Below are 26,579 nucleotides of genomic sequence, written 5' to 3'. Positions count from 1 at the left end.
GCCTAGGATATCTTGGCTCATACCAAAATCAATAGTAGACCGTTTGCTGAAACAACATTTCTTTTCGTGAAAAGATCACCAAAGTTGATTTTGCGCTGCCTGGGGGAACTATACACATTAAGGATAAAAAGACTCTTGTCTTTGCTCTTGCGAGGCACGAGTTCGACTAAAACATGATGAATCTGCGAGTTCCCCGTCTCGTGCTGCAATGTCGTAATGTTTCTCCTTACAAAGGTCGTAATTAAGTATCATTACTCGACCTGGCAAAAGATTTGTAACCTGCTAGTTTTGCATTTTTCCCACACTCCTGGATCGCAATAACCTCCGGTCGATCGGCGTTGGCAAGAAAAGATTGTAAAACAGCACGTTTGCGCGAGAAACCCCTACAGTTCCCCTGCCAAATGGTATTACAATAAGGGTGCAGAGTCATCATGGTTTAGCTTGAGCGCTTGACATAGCCATTCTATCTGTCGGTCCCTGCTAGCCAATTCAGCCTTAATTTGCTCATTAGCGTTGCCTATTTGTTTCATCTGTTTTAGTACAGCTTGGAGCATACCTTGTAATGACTTTGTTTCCACCTCAAGCGCTTCAATTCTCGCTCCGTGATTTTCTTCAATTTCGGTTTCTTTAGCCCTCTTCTTCTTTAAAGGCGGCTGGTTTGCTACCTGGGGTGTTTCCAGCGCCTTCTCTGGTTTACTGGTGAGATGAGCTCTAATCTCATCAAGCTGTTTGCGTAATTCCGCATTTTGCTCCTGTAATATCCTGTTTTGCTCTTTAAAAGCATTAATCATCTCTGTATTAGCATCCTGGGAGACCTTTGTTACCCAACCCACCTGTGGTCCTGTGGATTTTGACTCAATAAGAGAAAAGTTAAAACTACAGATTGTGTGATCTTTAGAAATATCAGGTCGGAACAAGACCCCATAAATGATATGAACGATTGGAGTAAAATGGTGATTCAGTCGGTTCAGCACGCTACCGAAGATATTGACGCTGGCGATGCGGAAGTTGTTGATAGACATCTTCTAAGCATGTGGAAGAAAAAGAAAAACCTAGAGCGAAAAATCAGTCAGAAAAGAGGAGACAGGAATCTCTGAAAGGAAGTTGCTGCACTGAATAGAGAGATCGAAGATTATGCATTGGAACTTACTAAGCAAAAGTGGGGTAGTATCTGTGATCAGACGGATAGAGAGATTGGCAGTGCTAAAACATGGCAGCTACTACGGCATTTATTAGATCCAGAGGAAACCAAGTCGGAGGCCCGACAGCAACTTCAAAAGCTTGTGTATAAATATGAAGGTCAGACGACGGAATTATTAACGGAGGTTAGGGACCGATAGCTCTGCTGCGCAGAATCTCAAAAACTCCCTGCCTACGCTGGTTCAGAAAACCCGGACCTAGACAGCCCCATCACGGTTGGAAAGGTAAGGGCTGAAATTAACCGACTTAAAACAAAAACGGCTGCCGGTCCGGACAAACTCAACAACAGAATGCTCAGGAATCTTGACGACGGCTCCATTCGTCAACTTGCAGCTTATATGCAAGAATACTGGGACAAGGGAGAAATACCGCAAGCTTGGAAAACGGCCAATGTAGTCTTCTTTCGTAAGCCAGGGAAAAAGCTCAGTCTTGAACATCTCAGACCCATTTACATCACATCTTGCGTTGGAAAATTGATGGAGCACGTCATCCAAACAAGACTGACTAGGTTCATGGAAGATGAAACCTGTACCCTGATACTATGATAGGCTTCAGATCCCACCTATCGACGTGCAATATTATGCTACAGCTAAAGGAGGAGATAATAGACAAAAAGACTGTTGACCCCAAAGTAATTGTGGGTCTGGACGTCTCCAAGGCGTTTGACAATGTCAAACATGAAGCCTTACTTAAGAACCTTAGTGCGCTAAACGTAGGCGTCAAGACATACAACTACGCGAGGAGCTTTCTCTCAAATCGTACAGCCACTATGAGCATGGGAAGGCAGTCGCTCGAAAACATCAAATTGGGGCATAAAGGGACGCCACAGGGGTCCGTACTCTCTCCGACTCTTTTTAATATAGCGATGATTGTACTTCCTGAGAAGTTGGAAGGAATCAAAAATCTGCATTACACAACATACGCAGACGATGTGACGCCGTGGATAAATAGTAGTAGTGACGGACATATCGAAAGCGCACTTCAGGTGGCTATAGATACCATCGAACAATATCTCGAACCACTAGGGTTAAAATGCACGGCAGAAAAATCAGAGGCTCTTTTTCTACCATCGCAAAAAAGGAAAACAAACAATCCCCTCGGAAGGGGTTGTAACATCACTTTGCGAGTGAATGGTAATGCTATTCCAACCGTAGACAGTATTAGAATTCTAGGAATGCGCATACAAGCAAATGGAAAAAACACTGAAACTATCCGGAGACTCGAAGCTAGTGCGAACCAGACGTGCCGCCTGCTTAAGCGCATTGCTAACAATAATGTGGGGATGGAGGAAGCCAATCTTTTAAGATTAGTTCAAGCTTTCGTGATAAGTCGTGTACTATACGTTGCCCCTTATCTTAAATTAAGTAGAGCAGAAAAAGATAAAATTGAAGCCATTATAAGGAAAGGCATCAAGACTGCGGTAGGGCTTCCCCCGAACACCTCTACGGTTAAACTTCTTGGGCTGTGACTGTGACTGTGCTGCGCGGAGGCGCAGCACAGTCACAGCAACAGCCAGAAGAGCGGGATTTCATAGCCTTCTCTAAACACTCATCGGGTAACTGCTGCAAGCTTTCTCGATGTCTAATACGACATTAATAATAAAAAATTCAGGTTACGAGGCCAGCATACGCTATGCAACTTCTCGTCATGCTTCTGAGAAGCGCGGTATCCGCTTAACTATCGTGAGGAGTTTCGTGCCAATTGTTCATGCGATGGCTGACCATCATAAGGAATTATGCCTGAAGTGTGTGTCCGCCACAGTTAATAGCTGACCAAAAACAAGCTTTTGTGGTGAGTTGGAGCACTGGACGACCCACTCGTTACGCTATTCGCATTGTGTGACGACTGGTTGTTCTTTCGCTGTTGTAAAACGCTTTATAAGTCGTATTAACGTGATTGCTTTCCCGACATCAAGCCTGCCTAAGGCAAGTTTGCTAACACGTCTCAAGCACCGGCGTGGCTCAGTTGTAGAATACTGGGTCGGCACCAAGTGAACAAGGGTTGGAGCTGCACTGTGTCATTGGTACCAGTTTTTTTCTCTTTTTGCTAATATCGCGTGATGTGATTACGGGCAGCGGCGGCGGCGGACAACTACGGTGCTGCGCGAGACCCGAGTTGTGATCTCATAACACATTTTGTTGTAATAACAGAGTTACCCAGTGTAACGCTTCGGTCCTTTTTGGTGGACGTCTGTGCTGCTTTAATTCTGTAACGACGAAGTTTGGCCAAGAAAATTGTATAAGCTGCCGTTAGACGACATTGTATAGAGCACGCGCCCATGCCGATCGCCTTCAGATATTTCGTAAGCACATGGACAAGAGTTTTGCTGATTGAGGCAGCTCGGAGGGGCGTTCCTGGAGCGTTTTTTTTGTTGCAGTGAGCAGAACAGAGGGGTTGATTTCCTTTATGTGTGCTTGTGCATGTTTTTGTATGTGCGTGCTCATATGTTGAGTACAGATGGATTGAAACAGGCTATTGTTTGGCAAAGTAACACAGATGCTTTCGTTTCTAATGCCTTCAGTTCAGGTCGTATAAGAGCGATTTCAGCTCCTACGCGTAGATGAAATCCCACGATAACTTTAAAGACTAGATTCTTCATGACATGACGTGATTATCTTGAGAAAGTGAGCATTCCAGTCGTTTTTAAATAAAAATTATCGTCTGGTTTGAATTCGAAGTACTGTGAACGCACGAGATGTAATAACTTCGGGGATGAGCTCCGGGCTGACGAACTTCCCAACACGCTTTCCTGGCTACGACCCTTGAGTTTCTTCTCTCAACACCTCAGCTGTATAAGGTTTTTTTTGCGCCAGGTAGTGCAAGCACAAATTAGCATCTTCCTGACCGGCATGCGTTCGCTTTGTTTGCTCTTCGTCATCTGTCCGAGAGCACGCGCCGATTGGCCTGGCGCGGCATAAATGGATTTGTTTTGATGTCCCTAATTAATGACACAAATTATACTACAACTGTTCGCTAGATATCCGATGTACCAACATTGTTTGCACACCTATAAGCGTACGTCCTTGCCTTGCCTTTGACATGCCTCATGCAGAAAGCATGAACACTCCTAAATTTACCTGTTCGACAAAAGTGGTATGTGGTGACAATTCCAATGCTACTTCACGACAGTGGAAATCTCAGTACGCCATAACTCTGCTGCTTACGTGTCGGAGCTTGTAAAGACGTCATGGATATTGACCACAATCAAATAGACGCTAAGGAAGCAAGGACATTTCTCTTAGATAATTAGCTCCCCAACATGGCATGATCTCAGACGTGTTGACTTCGACCTCGTAATAAAAGAAATACTTTACTCACTCACACATATAAACACACGCCACACAAGCTACACTGAAAACGCCACACAAGCCAAACACTACAAGAGTCTCCCCGAACGTCGTCCTCCTCATTCACCAGCTACGAAGGGCTCGTGCATTTTCAACATTCTGCCATCCTGCATAGTTTAAAGTCCTCGTTAAGGCGCTTTTGGCAAAGTTACCCAAGTGTTTATTTTTACATGCCAATGCTCGGCCATCCTATTAAACTACTTTTTGATTCACACACGATAGAAACAAGATAAACAACAAACAAACTGTAACACAAGAAATTAGCTATGTCTATACACTGACGCGTCAAGTTCTTCATGGCACGCAGAAGTTAGCCCGTTCGTAGCGGGAAACTTTAAAAGGAATGTCGTAACTTCCGGCCATCCTGACTAGCTTGACTTTGAAGAAAGCCACACACGCACAATGACAGATTCAGTTTGTCTAAACTGCTGCTTTTATGCTTGATCAGGTTCGGGCTTCGACTTTTGTTTGTTGACCCATCTGCGGGGGGTTTTCAGATTTGCTCCGGAATTACCAATGCTCTTAGTGTATTTTCGTTTTGTTGTCTTCGGCTGTTTCGGCTCACCATCTTTGTTCGGGTTGGCCTAGGGCTGTTCGTTCTTCTTTTTTTGCGACTGCTCTCCGGCACTTTTTCGCGATTCTTTCAGTGGATTGTCTTTCATTTTGTCGTCTTGCCTCGGTTGGTCTTTTGGTGTTTTGTTTTTTGCGACCTCGGCCTCTTCCTTACGAGTCCCCTTCTGTTCCTGGGCTCTTTCTTCGTCTTCTTTGTTTTTCTTACTTTCTTCGCCGCATTTTTGTGCAGTTTCTTCCACCGTTGGGTTTACTTCCAATCTCTCCGCCTTGCTGTATATTCTCGCAGAACCTGATTGCGAGTTATTTGCTTTTCTTTCACCTGGGCTTTGCCTTCGTCTTTCTCTTTTGGCTTTCAATCGCTCTCAGCTTCGGCTTCGCCCTTGTCTTTTGGCTTTCCCATTGCTCCGGCAGACATCTTCCGCTTCAGATCTTCTCCCTCCTTTGTTGTCGTTGCTTTGCTGTCTCAGAAATTCTCGACATGTGGCGGCGCTTCTTTGAAAAACGGGATCACGAGTCTTTTGAGGATCGCATCAGGCATGACTTGCAGTTCTTGTAGACTCGAGGCGTCGTCTGCTTCCGCCGGGGTGCAGCCTGTTGAGAGCGACGACGGCCTGTCACGTATACTTCGGTCTCAGATGTGGCATGTTGGTCAACGAGGGGCAATGGTTGGCGTCGTTCCGCTCCTTAGTTCGCGTCGGTCGTAAATTTTCTTGCTTTGGTAGCGGGCAGGCGGCGTTCTAAACCTGAAGGTGGCTTTAGGCTTTGGTTGCGTGTGCTGACAACGCGTTGTCGTTAAAGTTCGATGCATTCGAGCTCCAAGATGTCGTGCAGTAGGTCATCGTCATCTTGATGCGTCCGACTCTAAAGCATGATGAGGAATTCGCACGACCTCAGCCCCGATAGACCTTGCTTTCTCGTATCGTTGAAGTCCAGGTTGAGTTCATAGCAAAGACGCACTTTAGAGTGGAAGTAGGCGGCCATGCTCTCGGTACGCTGCTGCAAGCACTCTAGCATCCTGCGCCACAGTTCTTCATGACGAGTGACAAAGGTCCCATGGGAGCGTGCCTCGAACTCTTCCCATTACGTGATCTCGGAACTCCTCAAACGATACCAGTCCATGGCAGCCCCTATCAATCGTACCTTGGCTGTTTCCAGGGTGTACGAAGCTGGCCATTCGGGAAGGTTAGATGTTCGACGAATATTCTTGATCCACTCGTGCGCCGAAGGAGCATCTTTGGAGCCGTAAAAAGGACTGACTGATGTTGTGGCGCAAGTTGGGAATTACCCAAAACGTTGGCACTCGTTGAGGTTGCGCCGACAAAGTCAGTCTTTCCAGTACGGTCAATAGTAGACGGTCCTTTTCTGGGATAGCTTGTAGTAGTTCATGAGCTGTGATCTTGTCTCCGTCGTTGGAGTCCGCATCTCCACCGCCAGTTGGGTTGACTCGTTCGTCGACGCGTTCCATTAGGCTTACGTTAACAAGCTTCGTAGACTGACCAAACTCATTTTCTCACCGCTGTGATTGGATGGCATTCCACTTCTGAAATTTTGACTTCGAGCTTGTAACAAAAGAAATAATTTGCTCACACATATAAAAAACGATGATGATGATGATCCTTATATTATTGGCGCACATCCACAAAGGGCAATCGGCCGAGAACCGGGCGGCAGAATAGACAGGAAGGTAAAGACTTATGATTTTACAAACAGAATGTAACTTTGAACTGATATATATATATATATATATATATATATATATATATATATATATATTATATATATATATATATATATATATATATATATATATATATATATATATATATATATATATATATATATATATATGTATGTGTGTGTGTGTGTGTGTGTGTGTGTGTGTGACACAGGAAACGTGATGGCTATACGATGAACCATTTATTTGTCTTCGTCTTCCTCCTTCTCTACTATTCCACCACACACCGTTATCGTGTGTTTTGTCACACGCTCCCCCCCCCTCTCCCAAGAGAGCCTTAAATGCAGGGGCAGATGATTTTGTTCATGTCTCCCGATATGAACGATGTCAGTCTGACGACTGAGTGGAGCCACGCTGTGGTCGATCTCGTAGTTAACTGCCGAAATCTTGCTTTTGATCGTATAGCGTCCTTCCATGATTGCGCTGAGTTTGCTGTGGTTCGGGTGCTTGGGTGTTTCATAGAGAACAAAGTCTCCCACTTCAAGCTCTAATAAAAGCAACTTCTTGTCATATATGATCTTGTTTTTCTCGCGATATGCCACTGATTATCGGACTGCGTTTGTTCGATCTTCCTGCAGATTGTCGGCAACGCCTGAAAGGAGATAGGGATACGATGGTGTGCCATACATAAGAAAGCAGGGTTGGTAGTCTGTGACTTCGTGAGGTGTTCTATTGTACTCGTCGACAACGTCAGAGAGGAGACGCGGCCACAGTTTTCAGGTTTCGTCGTTAATCTTGCATCGGAGGCGAGTAACGACCGTCTGATTAGTGCGCTCGTTTAGGCCATAACAGTGCCGGCGTTATGAGCGTCTCAAAAGCTGATGAATATTGTTGTGCTTGAGGAACTGCTTAAGTCTGCTGGCATAGAATCTTGTGCCGTGGTCGGAAAGGAGCTTCCGAGGCTTTCCAGCAGCGAAGATATTCTTCAGTCAAAAGATGTACGGGTCACAAGTCTCATTCTTGCGTGCGAAAGCCCAGGCATAACGAGTGGCATGATCAACGGCTAAGTGAATGAATCTTTTGGATGAACCGTAGTTGCTAAAAGCTCCGATAGTGTCCATGGCCTGAAGATGAAATGGTTGTTCCGCTATTGGCAAAAACTACAAGAAAAAAAAAGCCTTTGGTCTTCGGTTTATTGCAGCGCTGACAAGTATAGCACTGCCGTACGTACTCGCTCACGTCGGTGAAGATGTCGGGCCAATAGTACGGTGAAGAGAGAAGCCGAACGTCTTCTTTACTTCGACATGACCGGAAGCGTGATGAGCTTTTTGGAGAAGAGAACACTGGAGGGCAAAAGGCACATAGACTTTTCGTATTCCTCTGCGTGTCACTATACTCAGTCTGTTCTTAATATTATGCTTTCTGGGTAGTTTTTTGTTGTGATGCCCTCGCAGTTGCTCAGCAGATAGGAGTTGAACTATCGGGCTTTGAGATAGTGCATCAGCTTCAATGTTGTCAATGCCCTTTTTCTGTTTGATATTCACGTCGTACATGGAGAGTTTCAAGGACCACCGGAAAAGTCGGCTTCGGGGATTCTTGATGTTTTTAAGTCATTGCAACGCTGCGTGATCCGTGATCACAGTAAAAGATTTCCCGTGTAGACAGCAGCGCCATTTATCTATGGCCTCAATAATCGCTAAACATTGGAATTTTGTGATGGCGTAATTAATTTCGTGTTTTAGTAACGTCCGTGAATGGTATGCAATTGGGTGTTCTTTACCTTCATCGTCAGCCTGCTTCAAGATGCCTCATCAGCCTGCATCCTAGATGTTGAGCATTGGCCCTTTCACGCATTTCTTTAGCCGAGTGAAAGAAAGTTCACACTCCGAATCCCGGTTCTAGGTGGCGTCTTTGCTGAGCAGGCGTGTCAGGGGTGAGCGATTTGACTGAATCGGTCGATGTATCGACGGTAAACATTGACAGTGCCGAGAAAATGCTGCAGCTTTTTAGGGCATGATGGTGTCAGAAACCGTAAGATTGCGTCCACGTTGCTTTGTTTTGAAGTGACGGTGCCATGCGAAACCTTGTGCCGCAGGTACTCAATGGAGGGTTGAGCGAACTGACATTTCTTTAATTTCAGCCTGACGCCTTCGCTTTTGAAAGCTTTTAAAACGCCCTCTAGATGCCTCAGATGGTCTGGAAACGTGCCAGACTAGACAACAATGTCATCGAAGTAATTCGTAGCGTTCTGCAAACAGTGTTTTGCCAATATAAATTCGACAGCCTGTTTGAAGGTGGCCGCAGCATTCCGAAGACCAAAATGCATGACGAGCCACTCGTAGTGACCGGTACGTGTGACAAACGCCGTTTTCGCAATGTCATCAGGGTGAATCTTCACGTGCCAGTAACCTGACGTTATGTCTAACGTCGAGAAGTACGTAGATTTTCCCAGAGAATCGAGAACGTTGTCGATGCGAGGGATGGGCTGATAATTAGGCACCGTCAATTCATTTAGATTGCGGTAGTCGGTGCAGAAGCGCGTGCGTCCTTCTCCTTTTTTTCTATGCCAGAAGTGCCGGCGCAGCGTTACGAGAGGTAGATAGTCATATGACACCTTGCTCGCGAAGGTCGTTGATCTGTCTGTCCATTTCAACGCTGTCAGTTTCTGAGCATTGATAGGGAGCTCTACAAAAAGGAACATTGTTGGTGACATGAATGCGATGCATTTTGCCATTTATGCACCCAATGACTGTCTGTGACTTAGAAAAAATGCCGTCGTACTTGTGAACAAGCTGCTTCAATGCCAACTTTTGAGCTTTATTTAGATGTAGTACATCACAAACTTCAACACATTGAAAAGACGCGCCCATGTTAGCCGTGGTATGGTTTTTTGTACGAGAATGAAGGATGTTAGTATCTAGGCATAGACTCATGGTGTCAAAGTCCAGCGACAAGTTAAAGAGGCAGGCACTATCCAAGCCAAGAAGTAAGTTTCTTTTCATGCCTTGTAGAACATTAGCCTGAATTTCTCTTGTCACTTTTCCTATCTGTACGTTTAGATTAACGCGACCTGAGGTTTTGTTAGATGATGTGACTTTTTGAACTGCTATGCATGAAATTCTCATTATTTGCAGGTGAAGTGCCTTCAGCACTGCTTCACTGATACAGGTAATCGTATCTCCGGTACCAAGAGTAGCGCTGACAGGGCACCCGTTAATGGGGGCATCAAACTGAACTACATGAACTCTGGGTCGCCCTCCTCGTTTTCTGGTTGGTGGAGAGGGCGGAAATGCTTGTGTGTCGTGGGAATTCATTACGCCAGTGCATTTGTCGGGGTAAGCCATCCGTCGCGCAGTGTTTGCACTCGCGCATGGGGGTTCGTAACGGTGTATTACGTGGACGCTGACTAGTGCAGTCACTTGTTATGTTCATCTGTGTATTCCGAGCTGGTAGAAGGTGATGTACCTTCACTCTCAGCATAGTGAACTCTTCGCAAAGTGCAGCTGTAAGCCATGCCGCTTGTGTAGACGAGGTAAGCCCAGCAAACGTCATTTCCATACGCACAGGAAGGCCGTCGAGGTGTCCGAGAGACATTTTTTTTGTTATAGTAATCCTTCCAGCTCTGGCCTGTCCTCAACCGGCAATGAATGAATTGACGAAAAGGATCCGTGACGCTCTCGTAAAGCGTTCCTTCATGCGTTCAGGTAAGCTCTCTCAAGATGCGTCAGTGTCGAGAACTTCGGGGAGAAACCATCGGAAAGCCTCACCTTCAAGGTAATAGGAGAAGTAGCACAGCTTGTCTCGCTCCGTCCATGCTGCGGCCGCAGTCGTCACCTCAAAGAGACGGAGCCACTTGTCCCGAGTACTTCGGGATGTTGATGACTTTTTTGAATGTCGCCATGATGAAGGGCACGGTAGATCTTGTCGTCTAGTGTGACGCAGGAGACGTGATGGCTGTGATGAACCATTTATGCGTCTTCGTATTCCTTCTTCTCTACTAGTCCACCACACCGTTCTCGTGTGGTTCGTCATATATATTCATATAGATAGTTTGTCATATAGATTCGTCATATAGATTCTTTGAACGTCATTCACGCTGGACCCGACGTATTGTATGGAAGAAAAACAGACGATGAAACTTTCACGGAAGCGTCTTTACTTAACGTTTTGTGCTGCTGGACCAGCCTTTGTCAGAGGGCTGGCCCACCAGCAGAAAACGTTAAGTAAAGGAAACCGATATATATATATATATATATATATATATATATATATATATATATATATATATATATATATATATATATATATATATATATATATATATATATATATATATATATATACACACATATATATATATATATATATATATATATATATATATATATATATATATATATATATATATATATGAAGGTATGGGATATGGAACAACGGGAGCGTTGTCAACAAGTGTAAATATATTTATTTCCCAACAGTTTCGGGAGGGGTCCTCCCTTCATCAGGGGATGAGAAGGGAGGACCCCTCCCGAAACTGTTGGGAAATAAATATTTTTATCCTTGTTGACAACGCTCCCGTTGTGCCATATCCCATATCTTCACAAAGACTAACTGGCCCAATAAATTATTACTCCCACTATATATATATATATATATATATATATATATATATATATATATATATATATATATATATATATATATATATATATATATATTGTTAAGGCGTTCATTAGCCGGCAACGAGCGAGAATACACAATGGCGACAGTCACAGCCAAGCACGGGCTCTCAGCGCGAGCGGCGTCCTTGTTGGGTAGCCCCACTAGAAGGTACTAAGAGTTCGACCCATTTCAGGGTTCGGAGGCTTCGCTACAATTACCCCGGGGTCGAAGAGGGAGCCGCCTGGCGACCTAACAGCTTGTTACTATGAGCGGGTCATAATAAGCCTTCAGGCGCTCCACGTTGACGATGTCTCGCCCACGGTGGCGCATGTCCGAAGATTGTTCAACGGGTTCGATCAGATAGTTGACGGGTGAGCTGCGCTCGATGACACGGTAGGGGCCTTCGTATTTGGGACGTAGTTTGGAAGAGAGGCCAGCTGCAGAGGTCGGGATCGAGAGCCATACAAGCGCACCAGGAAGGAACGTGGGCTCAGAAATGGTGGAGCCATCACGAATACTCTTCTGCCGCTCTTGCTCTTGCGTCGTAAAAGTCTTGGCAAGCTCGCGACACTCTTCAGCAAGCCTGGCTGTCTCGGAAATAGGTGTACACTCAGATGGATCCGGCGTGTATGGGAGCATTGTGTCCATGGTGTGCGACGGGTGCCTTCCGTACAGCAAGTAGAAAGGTGAAAAACCAGTCGTGCTCTGAGGGGCGGTGTTGTAGGCGTAGGTGACGAAGGGCAGTATATTATCCCAATTAGTGTGGTTGGCAGCGACGTACATAGAAAGCATGTCACCGAGGGTGCGGTTAAAGCGTTCGGTGAGGCCATTCGTCTGTGGGTGGTAAGCAGTAGTTTTGCGGTGGACAGAATGGCACTCCATCAGAATGGCTTCGACGACTTCCGACAAGAAGACACGGCCTCGATCGCTGAGAAGCTCTTGGGGTGGTCCGTGGCGCAGTATAAACCGATGCAGCAGGAAGGACGCAACATCGCGCGCAGTAGCCGCAGGGAGAGCGGCGGTTTCGGCGTACCGCGTTAAATGGTCAACAGCAACGATGGCCCAGCGGTTACCAGCCGACGTCAGAGGAAGTGGTCCATACAAATCGATACCTACGCGCCCAAATGGACGGTCAGGGCAAGGTAACGGTTGCAGACCAGCGTGCGACATGTGGGCTGACGGTTTACGGCGTTGGCAAGTGAGGCAAGAGCGAACGAACTGCTGCACATAGCGGTACATCCCGCGCCAGAAGTAGCGTTGTCGAATGCGATGGTAGGTTTTGAATACCCCAGAGTGCGCGCATTGCGGATCAGAATGGAAGGATTCACATATCTCTGACCGCAGACTGCGGGGTATCACGAGTAACCACTGCCGGCCGTCGGCGTCGTAATTGCGTCGGTGTAGGAGGCCGTCACGAATGGCGAAATGGCGAGCTTGACGACGCAAGGCATGCGTGGATGGCGTTGCGGATGGATCAGAGAGCATATCTTCGCTTCGCTACAATATATATATATATATATATATATATATATATATATATATATATATATATATATATATGTATGTATATATATATATATATATATATATATCTGATCAAGGATGCATGCTATCAGATGTGGTCTGAAACAGAGGTAGTAAAAAAGTTCACTAACATGGCAATTGCTTTGTTTCAACTATGTAGTCAAATACCGCAGAGCAGGCGTGCCTGTGGCTATAACCTAATTTAATTCTGCCAAACGATAAAATTAGTGCCACATATAATTCTAATGGTAATTTTTGAAGTGCAGCTACCAGAATATTTTCTGCTGAAAATGACGGCGACAAAATAAAATGAAATTATCTATTGTTTCCATTTCTTCGAAAACCTGACATTACAGTGACGCCTATAGACAAGCCTTATGTAAATAATAATTTAGTTGTGGAAATATACAATGCAACCTCGTATAATTAACTTCCAAGTACCGTGTTGTCCACCACTGTCTATTCCAGAATTGTCGTGGATGTGCAAAATCTCGAAGTTTATCTAATGAGAAGGAGTTTTTTTTTCGTTATGTAAACAAATGTTTCTGTACTTTATTGCTGTCGCGTAAGCCGTATCAGACAAAATTGGGATAATGGGACTGCTAAAAGACACTGTGGCTCATGCATCCGCCATCTCATTGAGAAATATGAAACGATGACCCGGGACCCATAAAACTGAAGTTTTTGCGATTTTGTCCGTATGAGTTGTCTAAAGATATTCATAAGTGTTTACTTAATTCTCGGTGACAGAGCAGCACATACTGAAAAGAATTCTATAATTATGGCTGCTTCTGATTCGCCCGAAGGAATCTTTCGCAGTGCCAGTGCAACAGAAATTAATTTTGCTATGAATATTGGTGTGTAATCAGCAAGCCTAACTGAAAAGGACCAGTCAAGGGATGGCGAGAAGATGCCTACCCCAGCGTTTTCATTTGATACGGATGCATTAGTCACAATTATGTTGTTCATGCTCACGTGTGCCATGTAATGCTGTAGCTGATAATTTAAATAGTGGTACGGCATTTGCCTCGAGTTAGAGGGGTAAATATTCTCAGTTTCTGTGTAAATGTCTAAATTAAATTTAATTCTCGAGTAAATATCTTTGACTCAGACGTCCAGTGGTTCCAGCAGCGCTTGAACGAATGTGATCTGCAAGGAGTGGGATCGCGACCACTGAGATTCAAAAATAGGCTTGGCTCTTTAATAAAAGCATGAAACGATTCTCTCTAGGGCAAATCGTATAGTTTTTGAAATGTTTGAATAGTAAGTATTTGAAATATATTTAACAATGAACGGAGACGCGCTTCCATGTAGAGCACATCGTTAGCAACAAACTCAGGCAGTCCAAGGCACAATCGTAAAGCTTCCCTTTGTAACGGTATGAGCGGTCTCATTTTATAAGTCGCACAGCCAGAAAATGACGCACAGCCGAATTTAATGATAGGACACATTTACGCATCTTATAGATTATTACCAATGTATTTCTCTGAACCCCCGTTTTTATATTGCTGAGCTTGCGTAACCACCCCATGGTTTGTGTTGCCTTGGACCCAATTTGGTCGATGTGATTTTTCCAATTTAACAAGCTGTTATAAATGATGTCTAAGTATTTGAGTGAATCCACCTCGGGAATCAACTCTGTGCCATACATCAGGGGGATGTTGACAGGATTCTTCAACGAGAGCGCCAAAAGCACTGTTTCGTTTAGGCTAAAACATTTTGAATTTTTTTCAAGCCATTCTCCCATGTTGTTTAGGTAATTCTGCAATGTCTGATAAGGTAATTGCAAACCACTATTTGTCGCAAAGAAGGCAATGTCATCTGCATACACATATAAATGAACATCGCTATGTGTTCGAATCGAGCTGAGGAAGATGTTAAACAATAAGGGTGAGAGCACTGCCGCCTGTCGTACACCATGGTATTGCTGATATCTGTTGGAAAAATAACCCCTTTGAGAGCAATAAAACGCTCTCTTCCTTAGAAACTCTGCTACACAAGCCAAACATTGCTCGAGAGTCTCTCCAAGCGTCGTCCTCCTCCTTCGCTAGCTACGAAGGCCACGTGCATTGCCAACAGACTTCAGGCGGTATTGAGTCCAAAGTCCAATAAGCGGATCGCTGCTTCCTACCACAAGAGACAGGCGACGCACAGCACAGCTGTCTTAACCCATTTGTTCGCTCCTGCTGCATTGAGTAGTTTCAGTTTCTACTGACAGCTCACTGAAGTCAGAGCTTTTTACAGCCTCCTGTTGAAATAATATCAATTTCCAGAAATACTACTGAGAATGTAGTGCACACCTAAACTGTGTATTTTGACAACGGTAATGCGCTATATTTAGAGCGCGAGAACAGAGCGACGACAAAGAAGCAAGAAGGACACGAGCGCTAGCACTCGTGTCCTTCTTGTTTCTTTGTCGTCGTTCTGTTCTCGTGCTATAACTATGGTCGTGTCATACAAACTAGCCGAAACTGCCACACTTCTAAGGTAATACGCCAGTGCCGTTTCTAATCCACACTGATAAAAGATGTCACTTGATGGCTCACCCAAGACACTACAGCCATCTTTGAAACCGCAGGATGCCCGTTTGGTTCTGTTATATGTGGCTTCCACTTTTACCAGAGCGTAGATTAAACCTGGAAAAGAAGATGCGGCGCGATCACGTATCGAGTCAAGAGTGTATGCCAACACCACCGCACAGATGACACTTTCGATGCACCACAGGATCCAGCGTATGTCATCCTTATATAACTGAAAGTTGAAAGGGGGGGAGGCGCATCAACCTAAAACAACAACTCTTCCAGCTAACAAAGTATGAATGGCTGGCTTTCTTTGTTTCTGTCTATTTCTTCCCAATTGGCCGCTCTCACAGATAAACGCTGATGCACCGGTGATAGCTGCGCCTACGCAGCTGTGCTGAGCCCATTGAAAAGTAGAAGGTAGTCTAACGAAATGCGCACACAGCTGGGAAATAGGCCGCATGTGTTCTTCTGCAGGCTAAGCATCGGATCACAAGGTTACGCTGCAGCGGAAATTGGTCGCGTGCTTTCGCGCCTCGTCATGAACGCTAGGGTTGCAGCTTGGGCAAGTTGATTCATGTCTAAAAACACGGAAATGCATCCGTGTTTGACTTCCGTGAAAAGGACAAGCGACTGTTTCATCAAGGTGTCGAGCATAGGATTCATAGGCGCAGGGTTCGCTGATCCGGTTCTGCAAAAACCTCACAGGACGTTATCCGAGCAGAAAGTCACAGCTTGATTGAAGGGTCGTGCAGCCCGCGGGCATTACCTGTCATTTTGGTTTGGAATAAAGGCGGTTTCAGGATGATTGCTTGTTGATTAAGGATGGTTGAACGCTCTGACTAAAGAGGGTGTATGTGCGCTGCCTCAGATAGACAACGTATTTGACTGTGTCTACATTCGCCTTTCTACTTCTTTTTCACTCGATCTACGATCAAGATTTCGGCAGATCTTTGTCCAATCTGTTCACAAGGAAAAGACTGCATTTGTGACACACGATGGGCCAAATAAGTTTAAAGTTATGTCGTCTGCACCTAACTTACTTTATATATATATATATATATATATATATATATATATATATATATATATATATATATATATATATATATATATATATATATATATATATATTTATATATGTGTGTGTGTGTGTGTGTGTGCGTGAAAAAGTGGTGTCCTTGGATCGAGAGGAAAAATAGGAAGAAGTAGAGGACGGGAAAAACAAAAACGTTTTATTTTTCCTACGTTTCAGCCGGGGACCGGCCTTCATTACGGAAAACACGACCGAAAAACGCGCTTTCTTAAGTAGGCATGGTATATAAGGGGCACCTGACACTTGAACCATCACCATCATACACAAGCTACCGCGATGTGGCGAGTAATGAACGGTGAGTCAAATGAACGGTGAATGTCAAAGCAATGCCAAAGTAAAATTATGAGAATGCATGAATGGTGTTTACATCGAGTAGATCACATGACTAGCAGTTTGAAAACTGAGGTAATATATACAAACAGAAAACAAAGCAATCAAACCCATACAGCAAATCACACGCACAAATCACAAAAAAGTATAGCAGAAAACGTTCGAATGAAACAAGATGCGTTGGTAAAAATTTCATGGGGCACAAGCAGAACCGATAACACAAAATTAAGAAATTCACTGTACGAAAAACGTGTAGTAAACATCTGCGTGTACAGTGATTATGAGCATACTGTGATGAAAGTAGAGCTTAGTTCTACGCCAAAAGAAGCGTCATTTTGCCTGGATTTTCATTTATAGCGGATAAGATTGCGTTGAACTTGTGTATCAAAAACGATTCGTGCAGATTTTTATAGTAGTGTGAAGGGAAACCTGATTCGAGTATAGTAGCTGTTAGTTTATTGAATGAGTGACCAGGAATTGTGACGTGCCTAGACAAAGGTAGATTGGGTAGGCTTGTGGCATGTGACTTATGGTTATTAAAGCGCAGTCTAAAAGGCGTTTCAGTATGTCCGATGTATTGGAGTTTGCACAATGTACACAATGTTTCTTGTGTCGCAGTCGAAATGCCCTTTAATTTTTAGATGAAATTTTGATGCTGCACTCATAACCAAAGTTGTCTATGTCATATGGTTGGAAACTTTGCAGCGGGGTTTGTTGCATGGAGGGAAACCAGAAAAAGTGGTGGGGCTAACCGTTGATGATGTTAGTATGTCGCGTAAGTTCTTCGATCTGCGATATACCACACGTGGGGGACCAGAAAAGATGTTTTTAAGGTGATCACTCTGCAGCAGTATGTTGTCATGCTTCTAAAGAATGCTGTTGATGTTTGGTGCTGATGCGGAGTGTGTTATAACCAGGCTCGTGCTTGAGGGTGCGGCGTTCTGCTTCCGAATAAAAAGTTCCTTACGGTCAATGTCCTCAGCCTCTTTAATAGCATCGTTATTGATTTGTGGTGGATATTTTTGTCTTTGTAGGGCCTCCAGAAGTTCGGTACAGTTGTCTGTAAAATCTGAATTTTTTGAGCATATTTTTTTAAAACACAGTGCTTGACCATATGGGATCGCCGTTTTGCACTGCTTTGGATGTGAACCTTTGAAATGTAGGTATGACTGCTTATCCGTGGGTTTCCTAAAGGCTTTAGTCGTCACTTGTTTAGCACGTATAGTAACCGTGACGTCAAGAAAATTTATTGCTGTGCTTGAGTATGATTTTGAAAAAGAAATGGTGGGATGAGCCTTGTTGAATGAAGTCTGCAATGAACGACATAAGTTCTGTTTCTCCGTGCTGCCGGATCAGAAAGACATTGTCAATATAACGCTTATAATCAAACGGTTTGAGGTCGCATGCGTCTAAGAATTTATCTTCGAGTTGACCCAGTAAGATATTTGCATAGATTGGTCCAATTTTTGTACTCATAGAAGTGCCACTAACCTGTACAAAATGCGCACCATCGAATTCGAAATCGCTCAATGTCAGGATAAGTTCTAGCCAACGCGCTAGTGTGTTGCTGTCCACCGTTTTGTTAGAGACTGCTTGTTCATATTGCTTCCAATATTGCTTGAATGGTATCAATATGCGGGACGTTCGTATAGCGTGATGCTACGTCTAATATCACAAGCAATGAACCAGGTGGCATGTCGAGCAAGAAATGGTTTGTATCTTTCAGGTATGAATCAAAAATTCTCATAATTTTACTTTGACATTGCTTTGAAATTCTCTGCTCACCGTTCATTGCTCGCCACATCGCAGTAGCTGGTGTATGATAGTGATGGTTCACGTGTCAGGTGCCCCTTATATACAATGCCTTTTTAAGAAAAAGCGCATTTTAGTATCGTGTTGTCCCGGATGAAGGCCGGTCATCGGCTGATACATAGAAAAAATAAAGTTTTCGTTTCACCCGTCCTCTACTTCTTCTTGATGTATATATATATATATATATATATATATATATATATATATATATATATATATATATATATATATATATATATATATATATATATATATATATATATATATATCTTGGCTATGCCGGCGAGTCAAGGTGGTGACAGAAGGAAAGGCTCATGAGATGGCTTAAGGCGACTGACGTGATCTATCTCGCGACCGATGCGGCGCCAGTCTGTGGATGAGTTGGCTGGCTCGATCACACATGTTATATGAGAGCGACGTTCTACGACGTGGTAGGGATCGTGGTACTCTCGTGCAACTTTGGGGGACAGGCCAGGAGAGTGCAACGGCAATCGAAGCCAGACGAGCGAGCCTACGGCGAAACTCTAGACTTGCTGGTCGCGGTCATGGCGTTCTTTTTCAAGGGCTTCTCTGTACGCTGTGAATCAGCAGACGAAGAGAAAACACTCTTTAGCATGCCGCATAATTGCAGAAAGAAAAATCTATTCGGAAGCGCCTGGGCGATACAGCAAAATTGTGTCGATTGTGCCACATGACTCACAGCCGTATAGAAAAAAGACGAAAAGCCTGTGGTTGACTACGTCGCGGTATTGTAGGCATAGGTTACGAACTGTAGCATCTTGTAACAGTTTGACTGGTCAGAATTGACATACATCGTGAGCATATGTCCCAGGGTTCTATTGAAGCGCTCTGTTAGACCGTTGGTCTGCGGGTAGAAGGCAGTAGAGGTGCGGTGAACCATACGGCAAGCGCGAAGGAGTTCTTGAAGTACCCCAGATAATAATACCCGCCCTCTTTCGCCGAGTATGTCACGTGGTGCACTGTGACGCAGGACGAATTGTTGTAAGATGAAGTTGGCTACTTCCCGAGCAGCAGCCGAAGGTAGAGGATTTGTTCCTGCATATCTCGTCAGATGGTACACGGCGATGATCACCCATCGATTGCAAGATGCGGTGTAAGGAAGCGGTTCATATATATCAATGCCTACACAGTCGAAATGGCGTGCCAGACATGGTAGAAGCTGCAGTAGTCTGGTTGATTGGGCAAATGTTTTTTATTGGCACAATGAACAGGATTGGATGTATTTTTAGACTAAGGTATGACGCGCCAGTGGGAGCGCTGGCGGATGCGTTCATGCGTCTTCAGAGCTCCAGCATGAGCATGCAATGGATCAGCATAAAATGCGCGCATACGTCAGATCGCATATGGCTTGGTATAACCAAAAGGCATTTACGAATTTTTGTGGTTTTCTCGGTAGAGGAGCGCGTCTCGTATCGCAAACTGTGCGGCTTGACGGCGAACAGCACGTAGTTATACTGACGTGGAAGTGTCGGAACGAACGTTAAGGAGAGATGCGATCCATGGATTTTTACGCTGCTCAAATGGCATGCGCGTGATTTATATGACAGTGATGGGAATGTCCAATTTTGAGTGCAGGTCTTCGCTTGATCGCACTGGTGATTGATAGAGTGCGTCTGCCCAGATCGGTAGGTGAAGCGAATGTCAAATTCTTGGAGGCGCGGCGCCCAACGTTCAAGATGGCCAGAAGTGTCCTTCAGAGAAAATAACTGACAGAGTGCGTGATGGTCGGTGACGACGTCAAAACTCCTTTTGTAGAAGTAAGGACGAAACTTGCTTAACGCCCACACAATTGTGAGGCACCCTTTCTCGGTGATAGATTAGTTGGTTTCCACTTTTGTGAGTGCGCAGCTAGCACATGCGACTACGAATTCTGGATTATCTGGCTTAGGTTGCGCGAGTACTGTACTGAGGCCGACGCCACTAGTGTCAGTGTGCACTTCGGTCGGGGCTGTTGGGTCATAATGGCGTAAACTAGGTGGTGATGTAAGCAGGCGGCGCAATATGTCGAAGGCGTCAACGTATGCTTGGGTTCACTTAGAAAGGTCGACAGGTGGAGCAAGTTGTTTCTTGAGGGGTGCTATGACTGGTGCAAAGATACGGACAAAACGACAAAAATAGAAGAAAACGCGAAGCTCCGCAGTTCTTTGAGTGTTTTCAGTTTCAGAAAGTCGGCGACTGCACGAATTTTTGTGGGTCTGGAAGTATTCCATGCTTCGAGACCACACGGCCAAATATAACGAGTTGACGCGCTCCGAAGCAGCACTTGTTCAGATTAGGCCGAAGGTTTGCCTTGGTGAGGCACTGAAAAATCGTGCACAAATGGGCAACGTGCGTGGGAAAATCTGGGGAGAATAAGACAACGCCATCCAGATAGCATAAACATATTTGCCAATTCAGGTCGTGTAGAATGCTGTCCATCATTCGCTCATATGTAGTAGGGGCATTGCACAGACCAAATGGAGTACACCATCTGGCGTGACAAACGCTGTTTTTGGACGGTCACATTCTGCCATGGGCACCTGCCAATATCCTGAACGCAAATCCAATGACAAAAAATATATTGCACCTTGCAGGCAATCGATGGCGTCATTGATGCGGCGAAGAGGCTAGACATCTTTTCGTGTAATCTTGCTTCGGCACCTGTAATCTACGGAGAATCTAACTGAACCACCTTTTTTTTCTGACGAGCACTACAGGCGAAAACCAGACACTTGAGAAGGGAGTGATACCACCGTAGCAAAGCATGTTATTCACTTGCTCCGCATTGATATTGCGTTGTGTTGCTGATAAACGGTAGGGGAGTTGTCGCAAAGGAGTATGCGTTCTCGTATCCATACTGTGGGTGACGGCGTTGGTTTAACCCAGTGGGTTTTGCGGAAAGTCGAATGAATGTCTGAACTCCTAAAGAAGCGCTATAAGTTTTGCCCGTTGATTTTGAGGGAGCTTGCTGTCGATGGAGCGGTTGAATTCATCCGGAAAGACGTCATCCGGATGGAAACTAGGCTTAACAGAATCCAACTGAAGTTTTGGGCCAGCGTCAAGGAATTCAAATAGGCACATAAGAGCGCTCATATACTGGGTGAAGGTTGATTTGATTGATTTGTGGGGTTTAACGTCCCAAAACCCCTATTTGATTATGAGAGACACCGTAGTGAAGGGCTCCGAAAATTTCGACCACCTGGGGTTCTTTAACGTGCCCCCAAATCTGAGCACACGGGACTACAACATTTCCGCCTCAATCGGAAATGCAGCCGCCGCAGCCGGGATTTGAACCCGCGACCTGCGGGTCAGCAGCCGAGCACCTTAACCACTAGACCACCACGGCGGGGCTACTGGGTGAACGTGGATATGTGTCTCATGATGGTGTAAAGTGAGAAGACATAGTCTGAGATTGTAAACAACTATTCCAGTCACGTCTTCATTGGCCGGCAGAATGGCTTATGTTAGAGACATGCCGTGGCGTCGACTGAAAATTGCAGACGGTGTGAACGCAACAGTAGGGCCAGAAAAGTCAGTGCGGTCGACAGGGACAATGATGGCACTAAGAGGAGGAACGTCAGTGTCAATGGACACACGAAGCTTGCCAACGTTAAGTAGGTCGGTGTCGGCATACGGGGCATCGGCAAACACGGAAAGCTCCACCTGAGCGCTACTGCAGTCCATGACGGCGTGGTGGCGTGACAAGAAGTCCCATCCGGGTATTACTTCATGCAAACGTGTGGCCAACACTATAGAGACTCGATGTGATACAAAATGTTCTGAATGATGAACCTAGCCGTACATGCTCCGACTCGTCGAATTTGTTGCGTATTCGCTGTACCAAGCGAAAAACTGGATGGTAGCAGCGTGACCTACACCGTAAACCAAATTACACCCATATAGTGTAATATAGTCTATAACTCACACCCCTACACCCCGCAAATGGGTGTAACAAGCAGGACTACACCTATACAATGGGCGTATTTCCATATTTTCACCCTAGGGCACGAACATAATTTTGGGTTGTAAAAGCTAATGTACACCCAAGTGGCCTTAGAGGTATGAGGGTGTAAAAGCAAATGCACACCCAAGTGGTCTTAAGGGTGTAAGAGGCCTTAAGGGCGTGAGGCTGTAATAGCAAGATTACACCCAAACAACAAAAGTAGTATAGGAGTGTAGTACACCCAAAGAGCAAAAGGTGTGTGGAGGTGTTCATACAGAATATGCCCCAAGACCCATGCGAAAAATACCATAATTCGAGTGTTACCCCCTTCCACTAGGCTCCGTGGAAGCGCAGGAAAGGTCATCCTTGAGCTAGACCTTTCAGGCGCAGATGACTTATTGTAGTGGCTCCTGCAACAGTGGAGAAATCCTGGCCATAGCACTGCTTTTATGGTGCATATTTGCAGCAAAGCATAGAGCTATCACAGCTAAAACTACATATATAACGTGTAATCCTAGCTGAATACGAACGCGTCACTCAAAATGAGCTGTCACATATACCACGACGTTTACAAAGGTATTTCATAGTGCAAAATGAAATCAAGCTTTATTTTATTAGACACAGAGCACATACAAGCTTCAGAGACAAATTGAAGCTTAATCGAAAACCTTTTGCAAGTGTGCAGAGCGGATGCCATTTGCTGCAAAAGAAGAGCGGATATAAGATGTGAATGGTACGGTGTGGAGTTCTCACGACCAAGGCATGAATATCAAAGTACAACAGAAGAGACTTTATTTGCACCTAAAAATGAAGAATTGATTTTAACATGCTTCAATGCAACACACAAGTACAGTGCAGCGAAGCATTAATTTTTCAATATACTGAAATTTTATATCAAAGCACACACTGCAATCGCCACATTGATACGCCACAGTTTGGATGTGTTGTGGCGTGCACTATGCTTAATATGCAAGGCTAGTGGTATTGTAATGAATATAATGATTAAAACGTTTTGAAATAGCATTTCTATTTCACAATAACCCTTGTTTGTTCAGGCGTTCAGAATAATGGAGAAACAATCATACAAAAGTGAATACAATAGGCAAAATCACACTGGCTTGACAGTGTAACTACTTACTAACCATGCAGAATATTTGATGCAAAGCTGTAAAATATTAGGAGCATCACGTAATTAAATGTCGCCGTGAAACAATGCAACATCAAAGAACATAAAATGAGCACACAAAAGGAGAGTGAAAGAGTAACTAATGCTAGCATAGGTGGAACAGCCAAGCTAGAATCTGGAGCAATATTTTAGAGCAACATATCTTGACGAGAAATCAAATTTGGAGCAAGTTTCAGAAAAAATAAACACAACATTTCTTAGCTCTGAAATTCAAAATTTAGAGTATCTTCCAAATATACAGTAATTTACGTATTCATGAAAGAGAAATGTTGCACCAGGCGACGCAGCTCTCGCGTGTTCCAATCAGAGCGACCCCATCACCTTGCACGTCAGCTCTCGTGTCTAATACACAATTGAAATCACCAGTGAGTATGACATGACGACCGTCTAAAATATACACGTCCAGGTCATGAAAAAAATCGTTAGACATCGCTGTTTGAGCTGGTTCATAAATACAGAAAACACGCAGCTTGAAGGATGATAGGATGCAGTCAAAAGCCAATACCCGTCCAATCCCGTCATAGAAAGCATAATGACTGCGTAGAAGAGCGCGGTAGAAATAATAAGCCCAACTCCACAGAAGCGAGATGTCGCGAAAGAAAAATAAGTCTAAATTAAATGCGCGTTTGAATGCACGAACGTGGTCAATGGTGAAAAAATTTGTTTCTTGTAAACACAGTATATGACAATGTTCTGCGCGGGCTATGCTGATAACGTCGGCTTGCTTTACTGGGTTACGGAACCATTGAACATATAATGAAATGATTTTCAGGGCGTCAGCCATATTTAAAAGAAGGTTGGTGACTGACCTGGTCGTGGTTTTCAATTCGGTACCCCGGGGATCTGTCTGGGGGAACTGGAGTACATACACTACACAGCACAATTCGATCCTCTAGAAGAGAGTCGAGGTTTCTTCGGTTTCTGGGACTCGGAGCGCCTATCTTGGGTGCCATTCGAGCTGGTGCTAGACTTGTGAACACGCTTGACCTCTCGCGGGGCTTGCATTTCCACATTCGTCTTGGCTAGAAGAGAGCTCGATGCTACGGTCGACATCGAGGCTGAAGCTGCTGTATGATGAATCAGATGGTGGTAGGGCTGCAGGGTTAACATTGTCGCCACCTCCAACGACCTTAATCACAGATTGCTTGTCGAGAGGCGTCAGTAAAGTACACCCATGTCGTCTTGCTACTTGTTCAAGGAAGTCGTGAGCCTGGCTTTCGGAATGAGTCAATTGGCTTTGCTCATTCAGTTTCAATTCTGTTCCTTGCGAGACACCAGCGCCCGTAGGTCTCGCAACGCCGGCGTCTACTGAGCACTCAGCTGTGAGGTTTAACAATGAGTCCGGTGCCTCGGTGCCTACCAGCATTTCTGTCTCGTTTTTCGCCGACGTCGAACATGGCACGGCATGTTTGCCTGGACAGATGCAAGGTCAACCGCGGTGGCTGTTCCTATCGCTGAGATTGGCAAACGTGGCGTGCTCGGGTTGGAGAAGCTGCAGACTTCTTCCTCGTTTATTGTAGCTCTCAGAATCGGATTCTGGCGTTCTTCTAGTGCAGCTCTGGGTTCTCGTTCAGTTGCCGTTGGTGACACGGACGGTAGGGCAGGAAAGGTCCCCACAGTAGCATCAGAACAAGAATGACGCACAGGGCAGATGGTGGTAGGGTGGTTATCTCCACAACGTCGGCAGGGGCGGTCACAACATTCGCTTTCATGTTCGTGCACACCGCAGCGACCACAGAATGGTGCTGTGCACTGAGCTCGATAATGACCACTAGAGTCACACCGACGACAAACACGTTGGGGACCGTGGTAGTCGAAGGTGACTCGATGACCAAAAGCGCAAAGATAGTTGGGGACGCGATTTGTGGGACTCATTTCCATCCGGGCAAAGCGTGTGCCTGAGAGAACTTCGCGTCTTGCGCTCATGAAGCCAGTCGTCACAGTCAATACCTTGCCTTATGGGGACAAAGCCCGGACAAGTACCTCGTTGGAGACGAACGCTGCTAAAAACAAGCAGGCGGAGTTAGTTACCTGCGGGCTGACGGGAACGACAGGAATACGCTCGCCACTGATGATCAGGTAGCCAGTGTCGACGATGAGAGTCATGGAAGCCATGCTCTTGACAGTTACTTGGAAGTTCATGCCTCCCATGTGCTGAACGCAGTGTACCTCTGAGAGGCCAACTATTGAGGCAGTCGCGTTGATGACGGTTTCCCGACTAGTCACCGCAGGGACGACAACGTTGAAGGCCTTCGCCTTCGAAGGCGTCCTCGACGCCGATGGCGCCATGGCTAGAGGTGGAGGACGTCCCTGACGTGAAACATGGAGGGACGTCAACAGGATCGCTTTCTCTTTGTCTCCTTATCAAGGGCCCGAAGAAGCAGTCAGGAATCGACGAATGATTTTTAGGGGCGAATCTCCTTAAAGCGGCACCCGTTCGCGCCTCGTAGTCGTAGTGTGTAACCAGTGTTACATTTTGACCTGCAAGGTGGTGCCGGTGAGAAATTTCTCCTGTGCTTTGTTCTACAATAAAGAGTTCGCGGCGTATGCGTTAAATAAAAGCCGAATGCTCCTGTCTCTCATTCCCCATTAGCAGCCATTGGCTATACATTGAGCACTACCTGACAAGAAAGGAATGAGAAGATGCGAGATGGTGGTACTTGGAGTGTTGAATAGATGGACGAACGGACACACAGACAGATGCATAGATGG

At 45.1% G+C, this 26,579-nt stretch overlaps 1 protein-coding gene across 1 annotated transcript in view; it reads right to left on the bottom strand.

Annotated features, from left to right (window-relative positions):
- LOC142765865 (isatin hydrolase-like) overlaps positions 1–25,982 on the bottom strand; it is a 49,791-nt gene extending 23,809 nt beyond the window's left edge. The window contains exon 1 of the mRNA XM_075867670.1: positions 25,899–25,982. Within this exon, the coding sequence (XP_075723785.1) occupies positions 25,899–25,982 (84 nt within the window). The remainder of the gene's footprint in view (positions 1–25,898) is intronic.
- Between the last annotated feature and the right edge of the window lie 597 nt (positions 25,983–26,579).

Source organism: Rhipicephalus microplus, chromosome 6, assembly GCF_043290135.1.
Source record: "Rhipicephalus microplus isolate Deutch F79 chromosome 6, USDA_Rmic, whole genome shotgun sequence".
NCBI lineage: Eukaryota > Metazoa > Arthropoda > Arachnida > Ixodida > Ixodidae > Rhipicephalus > Rhipicephalus microplus.
Note: the sequence above shows the minus strand (reverse complement) of the source record. Positions and strands in the feature narration are given on the sequence as shown.